Raw genomic sequence first — 16,952 nt, forward strand, 5'->3', positions numbered from 1 at the left:
ATTGGTAAGAAAACCACCCTGACAGTCCTGGGAAAATGCACAGTCTTAGTGCTCTGAAGGAAACAAAAATGGACACATCAGTCATCAAAGAAAACAGAGAGATCCATCTGGAGTGCCTTGAATTGGGAAATGGTTTAATTTTGCTGTATAGGGACGCTGGCCTTGCTGGGGCGCCACGGAGCGGGGCCCCGCGCTGGTGGGTTGTTCACTGGGACGCCCCTTCTGGAATGTGGGAAGGCGGCATGGCAGGACCCACCGAATGCCTTCAAAAGCCAGTGGTCCATGCCCCTGTCTCCTTCCTTAGAGTCTTCAAGAAAAGACTGGTCAGAGGTGCAGCACCTACAAAGCTTTTCATCAAAGCATCACTTACAATGGTGAAAAGGCATAAGAATCACTGAATTCCACCAAGGTGGAGCAGCCGAGGAAATCATGGGTAGAACACTAGGGAGTCACAAGAAACAACATATTTGAGGGGACATTTATAGCAGAGGAAAATGCTCATGATCTAATGCTACACAAAAAGGGCAGGATAAAAAATAAGGTGTATTTGAAGAAAGAGGGTGGCATGGTTGTCCATCCACTGCTTTCAGGGACTGGACTAAGTGACCTGGATCAGAGGGAGGGCAAGAGATCTGCTTCCTGCCTGAGCCCTGTGAACAGCTGAAATCACTCGTGTGTCTGCAGGAATCATTCTTATATTTGCTATTCTGTGGTAACTTCAAACCTACACAAAATTTGCGAGAATAAAAAACACCCTGCCACATACTCTTACCTACATTCACCCATTGTTAACATTTTGTCGCATTTATTTTCTCTCTCATTCTTTTTTTTTTGACAGAGTCTCACTCTGTTGCCCAGGCTGGAGTGCAGCGGTGCGATCTCAGCTCACAGCAACTTCCATCTCCTGGATGCAAATGATTCTCCTGCCTCAGCCTCCCAGGTAACTGGGACTGCAGGTGTGGACCACCATGCCTGGCTTATTTACTTGTATTTTAGTAGAGACAGGGTCTCACTGTGTTGGCCAGGTTGGTCTCAAACTCCTGATCTCAAATGATCTGCCCACCTCAGCCTCCCAAAGTGCTGGGATTACAGGTGTGAGCCACCACACCCAGCCTGTTTTTCACATTTCTATTTGATGCTCCAGAATTCAGGAGCTCTAAGAGGAGGCTGCCTGGGCGACCTGCCTGAGGTAAGAGTGGACAGGCTGCCTCCTGGCTGCTCTGAGGATGGCCCTGGGTCTGAGGGAGGGCATTGCACTCTGGCGTGTTTGGGACTGGGCTTTGCAGATGTAAACATGGAGCCTCCCTCAGGAACCCAGGGCAGGCGCCCCTGGGAAGAGGAATGGCTCCTTCTTTCCTCCCTCAGTCCCTTTCCTGAATGCCTATGTCACTTCTGGTCACACAGGGGCTGAGCTTGCAGGGAGCCGCTCTCCAGGTGAGGCTTAGGTTTGGGGGCTCTCTCTGTGCCCCATCTGCTCCAGCACACTCTCCTCAGATGGGCCTCCTCTGTTCTCTGCTTTGCTCTCCCTGCAAGGAGTCCAATCCTCGAAGGTGGGAGAGTCCAGAGAAGAAAAGAGCCAAATGGAGGAAGAGGACCCTGGGAACCCTTGGGTGCAGCAGAGCTCGGGAATTGACGCGTCTGGCCCAGCTCTGCTCCTCTCTGCCGGTTCCCAAAGCCAGAAGTAGGCAGCTCCCTTATCCTGTCTTTTGAGAGGAAGTGTTGAGTCCAACAGGATGGGGTTCAAATCCCAGCCTCACCACTGATTCTGGACAAGTTTATTCTCCTTTCTTAGCCTCCGTTTCCTCATCTGGAAAGTGGGGCTGTCTGAGAACTAAGCCTGAGAAGGTACAGGAAGGGCTTCCCGTGGCTTCTGCAAAGAGCTCCACGAACACTCGCTCTCCTTCATCCGAGCAGCAATCCTCCCTGGGCCTCAGGTGCAGGGGGTAGCGGGGAACAAAACACCATCCTTGCACTTTTGCAGCTTACAATCCAGTGATTCTCATCATCAGTACATGTGGCCAAAGGCCCCTGGCTGACTTGTAGGCTGTGGGGTTGAATAGGAGCCTCTGGGTGGTGTGGAAAATCCGGGAAACAGGTGGAAAGGGCAGCTATTCGGACCCTGCGAGGGTGCCGGGGCCATCAGGTTACACGTGGCAGCGCAGGTGAACTCAGGTCTTCTCACCTGGGGCTTGTCAGGTACTAGGGACAGAAGGCACCCAGATTCCTCTGAGGAGCCACAGGGCTGGCCAGGCCTCGAGAAGAACAGTGTCAAAGTTCAGGGGACCCTTTCTTTCATCCCTTCAGGAGCTGATGTCCCTGTAGGGCCCCCACAAAGCACAGCCGAGTTTCTCCCACTTTCTCTGCATCTCTTTCTGCCTTCAGCTTCCTCTGTGGTGGCCTTTGTTTTTCCTGCCCATCTTTGGTGGCTCTCAAATGTCATCCCTGCTCCACAGAGAAAAGGGTGCTGAGTGGCCAACCATCCAGCATGAGGGTCCCCTGCAGCAGCTCGCTCAGGCCAGGGCCCTCCCAGGATGCTGGTCCTGTGGATGGATGGAGGCTCCTGCCTGCCTGGTCACCGTGGCCCCGGTGGGGAGAGACAGTCAAGGAGCACAGGCAGGATTTGTGCAAAAGATCTGGCCCGTGGCTCCTTTCTCGGTAGGGGCTGTGGGCTTCCAACCTTCCCAAGATTCCCCATGCAGAGCCAGGGCCTAAGCCACGGACCCCTTGGTCATCCAGGCCCCTCCAAGGCCCTGGGCCCGCCAAGACCTCTAGCCTTGAAGCACATGGTCCCCAGCTTATGTAAAACTTGGCATGAGTGAGAAACTCAGCCTCAGTGGGTGAAGACTGCTGCCTCTTTCCGGCCTTTCCTCCATCACACTTCGGGGAGGTGAGGGGGCTCAGGCTTGACCATCAGGGGGTGCTCAGGCACCTCCTTGCATAGGAAAGTTGTTTCTCACCACCCCAGCATGGGCTTGGCTTCCGGGAGCCCTGCCTCCTCCTAGGCTGACTCACCTGCTTGGCGCCAGGACATGGGAGATTCAGGGCCAGGGGCGGGGTCCTGCAGTTGTGGGCTGCACGTAGATGGTGAAGGAGAATCAGAGTTGAAATGCATACAGGCTCTCTAGGACACAGTGCAAATGTACCGGCAATCCACCCACCGATTCCAACACCTGACCAAGATCCCCGGATGCAGAGCAGGCAGGCTTTGCCCATAGCCATGGAGAAACCAAAACCAGTGGGAGGGTCCCTTCCCATCTTTGCAAACATGCTGTTCCCAGGAGCTCTGTCTTTCTTGAATGCCCCATTTCTAGCTCTAGGATTTGCATCTGACAGTGGGATGTGTGTTTATGAAGGGAAGACCACAGAATAGAATCTTTTGGGAAAATAAATGAGAGTTCTTCCATGCTTGGCCTGCTTTGACAATGCAGATTTTCCTTGTACTTGGAGCTTACCTTCTCTAGGCTATTTTCAATATTTTCAGTGGATGTGAGTTTGTTCTTGGAGCCAGACTACGTGGCTTCAAAGTCGCTTGCCACTTCCTACCTGGAACCTAAGGCGAGCCGTGGAGCTCTAGGTCCCTCACCTGTGAAACGGGAAGAACCACGGTGCCCAGGTTGCATCATACACTTGCATATGCAGGCACACCCTACCTGCAAAAAGCAAGGAGCAGGGTAAGGGGGAAGCTATCTGGGTCACATTCCCCAGAAGTAGATCCTGATTTGTATGGCAGTGACTGATGAAGGACAGGCACCCACGGAGCGCAGTAAGGGAAAGGGGGTAGCAGACAGAGAGGGGAGAAGCCATGCAAGGCTGTGGCCCCAGGCAAAATCCTACAGAAGCAGGTCCCTCAGGGGACTGTGGAGTGGAGGTCACATCTCTGTTTCCCAGCCTGAGCTAAGGATACACGTGTCAATCATTAGTGAAGGGCCATCCTGAGGCAGCGGGACACTTCCAGCTCTCTGCAGAAAGGACCAAGAGGCTCCAATAGCCTGATGACAGTCTTGCTGCAAAGAGTCATAGGTGTGGACAGTTGGAAACCAAGGCCATTCAGGCCAGAAAAGGGGCACATAGAAAGGTACGAGGGGTCACGCTTCTGTGACCTACAGGTGGAGAGTGGACAGTAGCCACACAAGACAAAGGTGAGCATTCTGAATTCAGAGACCGAAAATGGAGGCTTTCACGAATATGCATGCACCATGCTTTTTCATGGGATAGTCTATCTGGAAGATCATTCCAGGCTGCAGTATGTAAAGCTACCTCATTCTTCTTTTTCACAGTTGCAGAGTTCACTGAGTGGCTACATTATTATGGAGCTCACCAACCTCTATTGATGGGTATTTAGATTGTTTCCAATCTTGCTATTACAAGAAAAACATACCACAATAAATATCCTTGTACTAGGGCCATCAGCACATTTGCAAGTGTCCCTGTACATTTCTAGGAGTAAGTTTTCAGATCAAAAGGCATGTGCATTAAAAAAAATGTTGATAGTGACCTTACCAGTTTATACTCCCACCAGCAATGTAGGAGAGAGCTTGTCTTCCACACCCATGGTGACACAGTGTTATCACAGTTTTGGATAATTGCCAATGTGATAAGTGAAAAATGGGCTTGAACTGTAGTTTCCATTTGCACTTCTCTGGTTATATATTAGGCTAAACATTGTTTATCAGCTCAAGGGCCATTTCTACTTCCTGCTCTGTGAACTATCTGTTCATGTCTATACTCGTGGACATTTTTTCTATTTCATATTTTCTATTACAGTTTCATTTGTCTTATTGACTGTAGGAACTCTTTATATATTAAGGAAATTTGGATCTTGAGTAGAGTGACTTGAGGATGGAATCAGAGGGAATTCATTCATCCAAGGGCTTCCCATTTGTTCGGCTACCTAAATTTCATATCCAAACCAGTCCTTTCCAGTATGTGGTTTTTTTACTTCTTTTCTTCTTTTGGTTCTATGAGCTAACCTATAATCTCCCGGCACATTCCTTGCTTGCTTTGCCTTGGCTGGACTTAGCCAGAGTTGATTTTGGTGGTGTAAGGAGTCTTGATATATCCACTCTCCCTCACCAGGTTGAGTCTGAGGGTCTGAGTTGATATCGCCCCCATCTTCCAGCTGAGATTCCCTGCTTTTCTCTGTGGGTCCCTCAACTTCCAGGTCCAGGCAACTAGTGACCCTTCCTAGCCAGCTCGCTCAGGGATGTTTGCAGCCTCCTCTCCCCTGTCCTTGTGTCTAGGCCAGAGGTCCTGTTTTCTTCACTTGGAAGGTGATGTCGCTGATTGATTTAAGAGCTTGTTTGTGCTCTCAGCTCTGGGAGTGTAGGCAGTGGTCTCCCTTGATAATTGTGTCCCAGAGCTTCAAAGGTGAGGGCCAGCAGGACCCTTGGGGATCTTGGGGACCAACCACCACAGTGGACAGAGAAGATGCAGTGCAGAGGGGGAGCTGTCGTCCCAGGTCACACACTGTGTTGGGGGACACATGTGGGTCCAGGACCCTTTCTGAATCATAGTGCTCATTCATTCTTTTGGCAAGCACTCCTCAATGGCTGGATTCCCCAGCTTACAGGCAGGGCTGTGCCATAGTGAGCACCGACTCCACAGGCAAAGGCAACCATAACTGCCCTGCAGGCCAAGGGCAGAGGAGCCTGTTTGGGGAAGTGGGGAGGTGGCTCAGAGAGGGTGGCCTGGAAAGACTAGCTTGGGTTGGGGCATGGCAAGTGCAAAGGCCCTGAGGCAGGTGAGAATGAGCATTTTGAGCATGGAGGCCACAGGGAGAGGGTCCCACGGGTAGGGGTGTCGATCAGAGAGACCGTCCTCCAACCAAGACCACGTAACCAAGACCTAGCAGAAACTGAAACAACGGGCAAAGAGCCTTCTAGGCAGGGGAAGTGGCCCAGGGAAGGCAGTGCAGTTGGAAGGAGCCACAGAGCTACAAGGAAGTATGGCTCCAGACTGGCTGGGACAGACAGAGTGAGCTGAAGCAGTCAGACAGGATGGGGTAGACACAGGTAGAATCCATCACAGGATAGAGGGGGTCAGCCTTCCTCAGGCACCTCACTCAGCTGCACTTGTCCATCTGGACAGATCCCCCCCTGGGTGTGGCCATCGGGAAGGAATCCTGCCCCATCACTGACAATGAGCTGCATTTTTTGGAGAGGCGGCCCCTGTCCCCAAAGCTGGTGCAAGCCCTGGGTGTAGCAGGTGCACTCAGGAGGCAGGGCTGCCGGCCCAGTGATGGGTGGAGCCACATGCCTGCCCAAGTCTGGGTCTACCCAGTGTGGCCCGGCTGAGGCCACCATACGCACGGTTTTCAGCTATGCCTCATTCACTTGCTGTGTGAATCTGGGCTGCAGGGCCCTCTTCTGTGTGCCACAGGCCAGTGCCCTGCAGTGCAATTGTACCTGAGGACCTAAGGTGGCCAGGGAAGCCCCAGGTGGGACTTGGCAGGGGAAGCAGGGCCTGTGGACGGATGGAGAGCTGTCATGCGGAAAGGCAGTGTGTCCCCAGGCCCTGGCCCAGCCTCCAACCCCCCCAAGTCCCCTCCAGGCCTCTCCAGACCAGGGCCACCACATACTGGCTGTGCCATTTGGGTGAGTGACCTCACCTCTCTAAGCCTCAAAGTCCTGATCCCCACTGGGAAGGTGCAGTGAGAGGGTGCGTCTGAGCCCACTAGGGCCTGGCAGGCTCTGTATGCATGGCAGCCACCTGCCCACACTCACCCCAGACATCTGCTCATTCCAGAAACCTCCTGGGAACATCCACCATGTGCCAGGCACAGTGTCAGACAGGAGGGGACAGAGAGAAACAAGATCAACAACCGCCCTGCCCTCGTGGAGCTGGCATTCTAGTACAGGAGACAGACAAGGTGCTTCCGAGGAGGGAGCCGTGCTCATCAGGCAATCCACAACGCCACTCAGGAGGAGACTTTGGAGAGAGATGGAGGAGCCACCTGGGGTCTTGGCAGAGGGAACTGCAGCTGCAAAGGTCCTGAGGGAGAAAGAGTACCCAGATTTGGAGGAGCAGAGCTGGCCTCTCGGTACCCACCCTAGGGAGCAGGTTTTCCACCTTATTCTTAGGCCCCTAGGAGATCCCCTCCGCTGCGAATGCATGAGGATGGCATCGGCCCTTTTATAGAGGGGAAGTTCTTCCTAAGAGAAAACCAAAGTCCCTCCAGTTGCAACTGAAGCTGAGCCTTCTCTTTTAGTTGCCTCCACCCCCAGACCCAGAGCCAGCTGGTTCCTCCTGCCTCCTGCTCACAGCTCCAGGAAAGCATCCTGGTGGGGAAAGTCAGTGAAACACCAGGTGGCCTAAGGTATCTTCCCAGGACTCCAAGGTGACTAGACAGGGCTATCTTATCAGCCCTGGGATGCAGTCAGGGGGGAAAGTTCTGAAAAGAAATTGGACCCAGGGCACTGAGGGAAGCCTAGGTCCCTTCTGAGTGCTCTGCACAGAGACAGGAGAAGAGACAGTCAGGTGTTTTGTGAGGGAGGGGATAGGTGGGTGGTAGTAATGAGGGGTGTTCCAGTCAGTGCCCAGTAACCAAGAGGAGAAAGGGAGGAGAGGGGGGATCAACTTCAGGCACAGCTGGATCCAGAACTCTGAGGCTTCGGCTATGGCTGTTCCCCACCCCGTATCACCCGGGTCTCAGTCACCTTCCTCTCTGTGACACAATAGCCTCCTCCCTAGGGCTCCTTCCTTCCACTCTTGCCCCCACAAATCCATTCTTCATATATTGTTCAAACTATGCAACTCCCCTGCTTAACCCCTCTCCCCATGGCTTCCTGACGCCTTCCACGTAAAGCAGAAAACTGTTTACCCAGGCCCCAGAGGCCCCCCCGCTGACCTCCCCAGCCCCACCTTGCTCTCCTCTCCCCTTGCTCCGTCTGTCTTTTCTGTCCTTTGAACACATCAAGCACATCCCCGTCTGGCCAACATTGCACCTGCTGTCCCCTCCTCCTGGTGTGTCACCATGTGGCCACCCCTTCTCAGCAGGACAACCCAGATGTCGCTGTCCTCGGCCATCCAGCCCCCAGCCCTCTGTGCACTCCCCACACCAGCCCTGTCCGGTAGTTCCTTCAGTAATGGAAATGCTCCCCGTTCGCTGTCAAACACAGCAGCCACCCCGTGCGGCTAACAAGCCCCTGAAATGTGGCTATTGCGATGGAAGAACTGAACTCTTAATTTTCTTCTTTTTATTTTTTTTTGAAAAACAAAATTTCTTTCTGTAAACTGTTTGAGTGCAGAGATGTTCTTCGCAATCCCAATACAGTACAGATTTCTTTTCCAAAATGAAATGAGCAAGGAAAAAAAGAAAAAGAGCTATATAAAATTTTCTCATGAAGAACCAAGACAATCTTATCTTTCTTTAAAAACAAAACAGGCTGGGCACGGTGGTTCACGCCTGTAATCCCAGCACTTTGGGAGGCTGAGGTGGACGGATCACGAGGTCAGGAGTTTGAGGCTAGCCTGACCAACATGGAGAAACCCCGTCTCTATTAAAAATACAAAAATTAGCCAGACATGGTGGTGGGCACCTGTAATCCCAGCTGCTCAGGAGGCTGAGGCAGGAGAATGGCCTGAACCTGGGAGGCGGAGGTACCGGTGAGCCGAGATAGTACCACTGCACTCCAGCCAGGGCAACAAGAGTGAAACTGTGCCTCAAAAAACAAAAACAAAAACAAAACAAAACAAAAACAAACAACAAAAAATGATCCTTTTGAATGTGTGGTGCAGGTGTAGGATTGAAGCCATGGGCTTTAGCGGTGCCGTGAGCCCAGGGCTTTGCTCACCGCTAGCACCACAGGGGGAGTAGCCCTATGGCCCAAGCCATCCTTACTGCTTGTACAGAAGCTTCCTGAACCTAAGTGATCAGTTCCCAGCTCTCCTTGAATTCCCAGTCCCCACCCTGGGCCTCTCTCCCTAACACCCTCATTGCTTTGGGAGCCCCTGAAGTGAACCCTGAGATAGTCCCTCTGTCAACTCTGGGCTCAGACCTTTGCCCTTCTCTGTGTCACTAGGACATTTCGGTCAAGAGGGTGGGAATGGGTGGTTTCAGACTCTGTCGCAAAGCCACTGCCAGGCGAGGTTGGTTTTTTTTTTTTTTTTCAGACAGAATCTTTCCCTGTCCCCCAGGCTGGAGTGCAATGGCACAATCTCAGCTCAGTGCAACCTCCGCCTCCTGGGTTCTAGCCATTCTCCTGCCTCAGCCTCCTGAGTAGCTGGGATTACAGGCACCCGCCACCACATCCGGCTAATTTTTGTATTTTTAGTAGAGACGGGGTTTCACCATGTTGGTCAGGCTGGTCTCGAACTCCTGACCTCAGGCGATCCACCCGGCCAGGCAAGTTTTAAGGCAAATTTTATCCCTTATTCGGTCAGAGCCAGACCTAACCTTCTCACCACTGAGCAATCCTGCGTTTGCCGGAGATGCAACTTAGGCAACTCTGGATGAAGGTGGGATGAGGGAGCCCGGGGCAGATTCCAGGACGTCTGGGCTTGACTACAGGAATGGACTTGTGTGCTTATGAAGGCTGCAGTCACCAGGTGCTGCTCCTGGCCCAGCTGCCCCTCAGTGGTAAACAGGAAGGGGGACCCAAGAAAACTGAGATGGCAAAACAAATCTAGGCTCCAGAAGCAACATGAGGTCGTGCAGATCCCACTAGGCAGCCTCATTATATATAAGAGAAATGCCAGGAAAAGGAGTTACCGCAGGAGGCACCTCGGATCTGATGACAGGCAGGATCTTGCATCAAAATGATTTTTCTTTAGAACAAAAGAGGGGGAGAAAAGAAAAAAATCAAAGAAAGGGGTTCCACGAGCTTCATGAGATAAGACACAGCAGTGTTCTAAGGGAAGCAGGAAGGTGGGGGCTGTGGACACAGGGTGGCGGGTGCTGCCTCTCATGGATTCTTTTCTCCCTGGTGGGCTGGTGGGTTGGTAGCTGAGGCCGGAGGGCCCCTTCCCCGGGGAGCAGACAGATGACTTTGGCAAGGGGCAGTGGGGAAGCTGGGGTTACTCCATCTGGGCGTTGTAATTGATTCCCCCAGTCTTCTTCAGTTCGCTTTTCATTACATCTCCCTCCAGCTCCTTCTGATCACTGATCACAAACTCCTTAGCGAAATCCTGTATGACCTCCTTCACCAAGGTATTGACGTTCTTGCCGAGCCACCTGATGAGGGTGGCATCCCTCGTGGTGACACACACGAAGGCAAGCAACCAGATCTCGTCTGTGCACTGGGGGATGAAGTGCTGGTATTCTGCTCCTTGCCCAACAGGGACGATGATGGAGCCGTCATATTTAAAAGTCACCCAGATGATGGCCAAGCCATCACCTCGCGCCAGGTTGTAGGCCTCCCGGCAAGCCTCTTTGTCAACCTTGGTGGCCATCGCAACAGGGCCACAGCGGGGACACTGCCCGGGGTGATTGAGCATGCCCCTGGCTGCGGCGGGGATGGGAGCGAGGTAGTGGTGACAGTGATGTGGCGTCTGCAAGCTCCAAGCACGGCTGCAGCTCTGCTAAAGTCTTTTTTTTTTTTTTTCTTGAAATGGAGTCTCACTCTGTTCCCCAGGCTGGAGTGCAGTGGCGTGATCTCGTCTCACTGCAAGCTCCGCCTCCCGGGTTCACGCCATTCTCTTGCCTCGGCCTCCTGAGTAGCTGGGATTACAGGTGCCCGCCACCACCCCCAGCTAATTTTTTTGTATTTTTAGTAGAGATGGAGTTTCATCGTGTTAGCCAGGATGGTCTCGATCTCCTGATCTCGTGATCCGCCCGCCTCGGCCTCCCAAAGTGCTAGGATTACAGGCGTAAGCCACCATTGCCCGGCCGCTAAACTCTTTAATTTTCAATTACTCCAATTGCTTGAAACTCAAATAGCCATATGGGGCTAGTGGCCACCATTTGGACAGAGTGACTCCAACATTCCATATGGTGTAATTTTATTTGCTAGCCTTTAGCATCATGTAATGTGATCTTCTTCACTTGTTTTCTGTCTCTGTGACCAGAGCATCAGCTCCTTGAGGTGGGAATTGGTTTGTCTTGTCCACTGCTGTATGCTGGGGCTAGAAGTGGGCCTGGCATATAGTAGATGCTCAATATGTAATTGCCGAATGAATGCATGAGTAAATGAATGACTCCTGGGGACCATGAACTCTGAATTTCTCCAAAAGGAATGCTAGTTCTGCCAGGGCTTGCTGCTGTGTGACCTCAAGTCAGGATCTTGCCCTCTCTGGGCTCAGCATCCTGACCAAGGGGCACTGGGGCCCCTCTGGTCCTAAGGCTCTGAGACTTACTGCTGCTTACTCTGTCCTGTTGGGAGAAAAGCTGAGTGTTGGGAGAGAAGCTGAGGCAGGGCTTGCATGTCTGCTAGACTTGCTGGCTCCTTGCTTCTAGCACTCCCATTATCTCAAGTAGCTACATGTTTCAAAGAAAATGTTACACCATCACAGCTGTAGCTCACTCACTTGATACATTGCTTCCTTTAAACCCCCACATCCTCACCACCTGTTTCTTTGTTTGAGCACCAGTAAATAGCCTGGGCTCCCTGTGTACCCATTGTTCTCACTTAATACATGAGAACATGCAATATTTGGCTGTTTCTGCGTTAATTCACGTAGAATAATGACCTTCAGCTGCATCTGTGTTGCTGCAAAGGACATGATTTTGTTCTTTTTTATGACTGCCTAGTACTTTGTGGTGTATATGCACCACATTTTCTTTATTTAATGAACCGATGGTGGATACTTACCTTGTTTCCATGACCTTGCTGTTGTAAGTTATGCTGCGATAAACATGGGAGTGCAGTGCCTTTTTATATAATGATTTCTTTCCCTTTGGGTAGATACCCAGTAGTGGGATTGCTGGGTCGAAAGGTAGTTGTACTTTTAGTTCTTTGAGATACCTCCCTACTTTTTCCATAGAAGTTGAACTAATTGACACCTACCACCGCTTGCTGGAGGTTGAGGACGCCCAGTGAGTGTGCACCCGGGCTGGAGAAGGGAGGAGGTATGGCCCAGAAAAGAGACACAGAAAGGTAATCCAAGAGGGCTTTCTGGAGGAGGTGGCAGCTGAGCCTAGAGGTGAATTTCGTTGGGGAAGAGGGAGTGAGGCCTAGGCAGCTTAGGCCATGACCCCCATGGTGGGAGACGGCTGCATAAGGGTCTCTCTCCTGGCATCCATCTTTACCCATGCCTGGACATCCTACCCCCATCACCCTTTAACCCCCGAGGGCCTTGGCTGGGTCCCAGAAATTCCCAGGAGGGTGCTCAGAGAAGACCACGGGGACTCTCATCACCCCCACCCTGGCTCACTTCCAAAAAGGCTGCAAGAAGGGTGTTGGAGGGTCTCCTGGAGGCTGCCAAGGGCATTTTCTCATGGAGCCCACGTCTCTCCCCGATCGTGGTGGCTGTGATCGGTAATTCCAGGTTCATACTGGCTACAGGTGGATGATGCCCACCTGGCTGCTGATGACTTCTGCACCAAGTGAGGCTGGGTCTCTGGAGCTGCCCCAGGGGCTGGACAAGCTGACCCTGCCTGGAGCCAACCTGGAGATGCAGCCTGAGAACCTCAAGGAGGACCTGGTCTACCTGAAGAAGAACCACGAGGAGGTGAGTTCAGCTCAGGGAATGCAGCAGAAATTCACCTGGAAGCAAGCAAGGCTGGGGCCCAGAACCTCCCTGGGTTGGGCCATGCTTCCAGTCCAGTTCCCATCCTTTATGGATGCCTAGCTCTGACCCTCAGAGGACCCTGGGTGAGGCCTGGAGGAGCCCTCTTCTCAAATAGACTTCATTTGTCCCTTGAGGCTCAGCTCACTGCAGTTAACTAACTAATGAGTAACTCAGTGTAAGAACACACAATGCTAATTATTATAATTAATTATAATAGTGATAGTCATTAAAACAAGGAGCTTCTGCCCAGCACTACAAGTGACTCACAGCCATTATCTCAACTGATACAAAAACTGGGAGAAAGATACTCTTTCTTCCTTTTGACCTGTGAAGAAACTGAGGCTCAGAGAGGTTAAGGGATATATTTACGGCTGCACAGGGACCCTCCTTCAGGTCTGTCGGACTCGTATCCACCCCACCTTTCTGCCCCTCTCCTGCCTCTCCTTTCCAGAAGGTTCTAGGTCCCAGGGAATCCAAGGCTCAACCCAAGGATAGAGATCCAAGGTCCTGCCGGGGCGGTCAGGAGGTCTTACATGCCCTGTCCTGTGGCTTCCTTCTCAGCCGAGCTCTGTGCTGCTCTAAGCTGGGGGAGCCTACTCCCCGAGAAGCAGGACACCCGGAAGGTGTTTCCCCCTGGCGTTGAGGCTGGTTATACAATTGCTTTCCTCCAGCAGATTAACATTTGCTAACGGGGCCTGGCGCGGTGACACCAGCGTAAGGTTGCTTTTTGCATGCCTGTGCTGTGGGGTTGGTGGGGTTGGTGGTGGGGGCAAGGCGGTGGTAGGGGCGAGGCCAGGGCAGTGAGTGAGGTCGCCCATGGTCATCCTCCACCGTGCTGGGGGGTTGTCATCTCTCGGGGCTTAGCACTTGCTGGGGATGGGTGAAGTCCAGTCCCGAGTCACAGTGTGTGTTGGGGGAGGTTGCTGATGTTCATAGCCCTGTATGTTTGAGTAATGACAACATCCATCTCCACCTTCAGGGTGAGGAGCTGTTGGCCTATCTGTGTCTGTCTGTCTGTCTGTCTGTCTGTCTGTCATCCGTACCTGTCTCTCCGAGGGAGAGAAGGCAGGCCCCAGGGTCTTTCCCCAGGATGGCCTTGGGTGAGTTCCTGCTGTCCTCTCTGCCCAGGAAATGAACGCCCTTTGAGGTCAGGTGGACGAGGATGTCAGTGTGAAGATGGACACTGTGCCTGGAGTTGAACCTGAGCTGCATCCTGAATGAGATGTGTGACCAGGACAAGAAACTGGTGGAGAAGAGCTGCAAGGATGCCCAGGGCTGGTTCTTCAGCGTGGTGGGTGGCCGTGTGTAAGCAGGTGTGCACACGTGTGGGCACATATGCTGTGTGCTGGTGCAGTTGGAACACTGGCAGATTCACAGGCTGTCCCAGTTGGAAGGACTTTTGGAAACCAGTCGGACCAGCCCTTCATGTCTTCGATGTAAAATGTGAGGCTCAGAGAGGACTCAAGCTCACACAGCCCTTCACTGTGGCCTGCAAAATAGCTCCAGTTCTCTGCAAGTCTGGTCTTGGGTTTCCACCACAGCTGTTTACAGGACGTGTGTATTTGAGTACATACGCATACCCTTGGCAAGCACAGGCTGAGTGTGTCCGGTGTCCTAGGGACAGCAACAGGTGCAAAAGAATAACACCCAGTGCCTGTCTTTGAGGTGCTGTAGTTCGGTAGGAGTAAGAAATGCAAACGACCGCAGAGCAGGCTGAATTCCTCCAAGGTCCAACGTGGGTGCAGAGGGTCTTTGTGTGCAGGTGCCTTTGGGGCCCCATAAAGGCCAGGGAGGGTTTAGGGGGATGGTTCTGGGAGGCGAGGGCTCAGGAACAGCCTCTTTCCTGTGCCCCACTTCTGAAAGTCTCCATAAACCCCTGTGGCCCACTCTGCCTTCCAGAGAGAGGGGCTGAACTGCGAGGTGGCCACCAACACAGAGGCCCTGCAGAGCGGCAGGACGGAGATATGGAGCTCTACATCTCTGTGCAGAACCTGAGCCGTCCCAGCTCAGCAAGGTAGGGCCTCTGTCCCCTCCCCACCCTGTACCTGTCACCCCAGGGTGAGCGCAGCCTTATAGACCCCTGCTTGGAGAACCAGAGTCCCCACCCAGCCTGTCCCTTCACACTCAGTGGCTGGGTGCACTACCACCCAACTGTGCCGGCAGCACCCACAGCTCCATACAGGAGGGGCTCCTCTAGTGCTCTGCCATGGGGAAGGGTCCCACGTCCATCTCATCGCACCACCTATCTCTTGGCCCATAGAAAGCATCGCTGGAGGGCAGCCTGGTGGAGACGGAGGTGTGTTACAGGACCCAGCTGGCCCAGCTGCAGGGGCTCAGCAGAAGCATGGAACAGCAGCTGTGCGAGCTCTGCTGTGATGCAGAGCACCGGGACCACGAGCACCAGGTCCTTCTGGACGTGAAGACGCGGCTGGAGCAGGAGATCGCCACCTATAGCCGCTTGCTAGAGGTTGAGGACGCCCAGTGAGTGTGCACCCAGGTACCTGCTGGGGCGGGCTGGGGGCCCACTTCACCCAGGGAGAAGTTGGTGTCTGAGCACCAGCAAAGTTCAGGAGGTGTGAATGTGGGAACCTGTGGGGTTTGCAAGAGGTGAAACTGACGATGCAGGCTGGAGTCTGACTGAGGAGCCTTGACTGCCAAGTTAAAGCGTCTGGACTAGATCACGTAGGCAATGGGGAGCCATGGAGGGATTTGGAGCAGAAGAGGGGAATGAACATCAAGATATTTTAGAACATTCACTCTGGCTGCAGAGGGAGAAATGGATCAGAGGGGTCAGGGTGGGGCCAGAGAGACGCGTCAGGGGGCTAGAGCAGGGAGTCTGGCCAGAGAAGTCTTGCGGGGTGGAGGGGGGGTGGGGGGGCAGGGGAAGGAAGGTGGTGTACGCAGAAGAGAGGTTATAGCTCAAAACAGCAGGATTGGATGCCTGGATCTCAGGGTAAGCATGGCTCACAGTCAGGACTCAGTAAGTGTTGGGTGAACACATATGAAGGAGTGGGCATTGATGGCCCTGGGTTTCTGGTTCCGATGACTGTGTGAGTCCATCAGCCACAGGGTGAAGAGCATGGTGGGTGGTGGTCAGGTTTGCAGTTGGGAAGGGTGATCAGGCCTTCAGCTGAGAGTGTCCTGGAGTCTCCATGCTTAGTCACACGTTGCAGCTTTTTGCTCCCCGAAAATGGTGAAGTCCATCTATAGTCTAACGACAGTCTCTCCTGCTTTAATTGGGTCTATTTGTTGGGTCCTCTGGGATATGGAAAAACCACTTGCTCAGCTTCTCCTTGTAAATTCCTGGTGAGTGCCTCCAGGCCTACTGCTGTGCTGTTTCTTTTTCTTCTTCCTGCTGCGCTGAACCCCTGCCCTTTCATTCTTGGGCCTGTGCTAATTTCTGTGCATTCCCAACTGTGATTTTTCACCAATTTAGGGGAACCTCCTCTGCCAGGGCCTGCCTCTCCCCAGCAGTGCTTGCCGGGGCCTGGGCTGGCTGGCATCCCTGGGTCGATGGGTGCTCCTCTCCCTGCAGGCTGGCCACTCAGTACTCCTTGTCCCTGGCCTCGCAGCCCACCCAGGAAGGTAAGAAGCTGCCCTGTCCTGCTGTGTGGACCCCAAGGTGGGGGAGAGGCTGAGGACCCTTCTGTGTGGGAGACTGGGGGGACCACAGACTCAGGGGCAGGTGGGGGGAAGAGCTCCTGCCTGATGTTCCCTGTGCCTCCCTCCTCCATCGCCTGCAGCCACAGTGACCAGCCACCAGGTGTGCCATCGTGGAGGAAGTCCAGGTTGGAGAGGTGGTCTTCTGTGAGCAGGTCCATCTCTCCACCCACTGAGGCCCCTTTCTGCCTGTGACAGCCCCACCTCGAGGGTCACGGCACAGCCATCAGCTCCAGCTCCCAGCATGCTACTGCCACGCCCCGAGTGTCTGTCTGGGCACCGGTCCATGACCTGTTGTCTTTCTGTATCTACTTTCTGCAGCCCCTCACTGAGGAGGCCTCCTGGGTTTGTCCAGTGCCTGCTATTAAAGCTTTGCTCCAAGTTCAATGCCTCGTGTGATCTGGTCTGTTCATTGGTTTGGGGCAGTGTGGGCTGAGGGACTGGGATAGGTGGAGAGTTTATTGAGTGTTTGGGTATCGGCTTGTCACCTGCCAATCTGTTCTGCCCTCTCCATCCAGGCCTGGGGCTCCTGGAAAGACCAGAGGGGAGGAGGAGGAAGGATTAAGGGTGGAGGGAAGGGACAGCCCCTTGTATTGGGAAAAGTTTCTAAGAATCAGCCTCTGAGT

The 16,952-nt window shown here is 53.3% G+C and overlaps 2 protein-coding genes across 3 annotated transcripts; one reads left to right on the forward strand and one right to left on the reverse strand.

Annotated features, from left to right (window-relative positions):
- Positions 1-842: 842 nt before the first annotated feature.
- On the forward strand, positions 843-16,713 carry LOC744756 (uncharacterized). Of its 2 annotated transcripts, none has more exons than XR_008540447.1 (6): positions 843-940; positions 11,920-12,606; positions 13,228-14,680; positions 14,927-15,163; positions 16,103-16,251; positions 16,410-16,713. XR_008540447.1 is itself a non-coding variant. In XM_063799722.1 (6 exons), the coding sequence occupies exons 2-3, from the start codon at positions 12,445-12,447 to the stop codon at positions 13,307-13,309; spliced, it is 354 nt and encodes a 117-aa protein (XP_063655792.1). In that variant the 5' UTR covers positions 843-940; positions 11,920-12,444; the 3' UTR covers positions 13,310-14,680; positions 14,927-15,163; positions 16,103-16,251; positions 16,410-16,713. The 2 variants fall into 2 exon arrangements, 1 of the variants encoding a protein (XP_063655792.1); XM_063799722.1 differs by having other exon boundaries at positions 13,118-14,680.
- On the reverse strand, positions 10,015-10,389 carry LOC468179 (coactosin-like protein). Its single transcript, XM_054671029.1, has one exon. It carries the CDS (start codon positions 10,387-10,389, stop codon positions 10,015-10,017), a length of 375 nt encoding a protein of 124 aa, XP_054527004.1.
- Positions 16,714-16,952: the final 239 nt, after the last annotated feature.

This window comes from Pan troglodytes, chromosome 19 (assembly GCF_028858775.2).
Source record: "Pan troglodytes isolate AG18354 chromosome 19, NHGRI_mPanTro3-v2.0_pri, whole genome shotgun sequence".
Lineage (NCBI taxonomy): Eukaryota > Metazoa > Chordata > Mammalia > Primates > Hominidae > Pan > Pan troglodytes.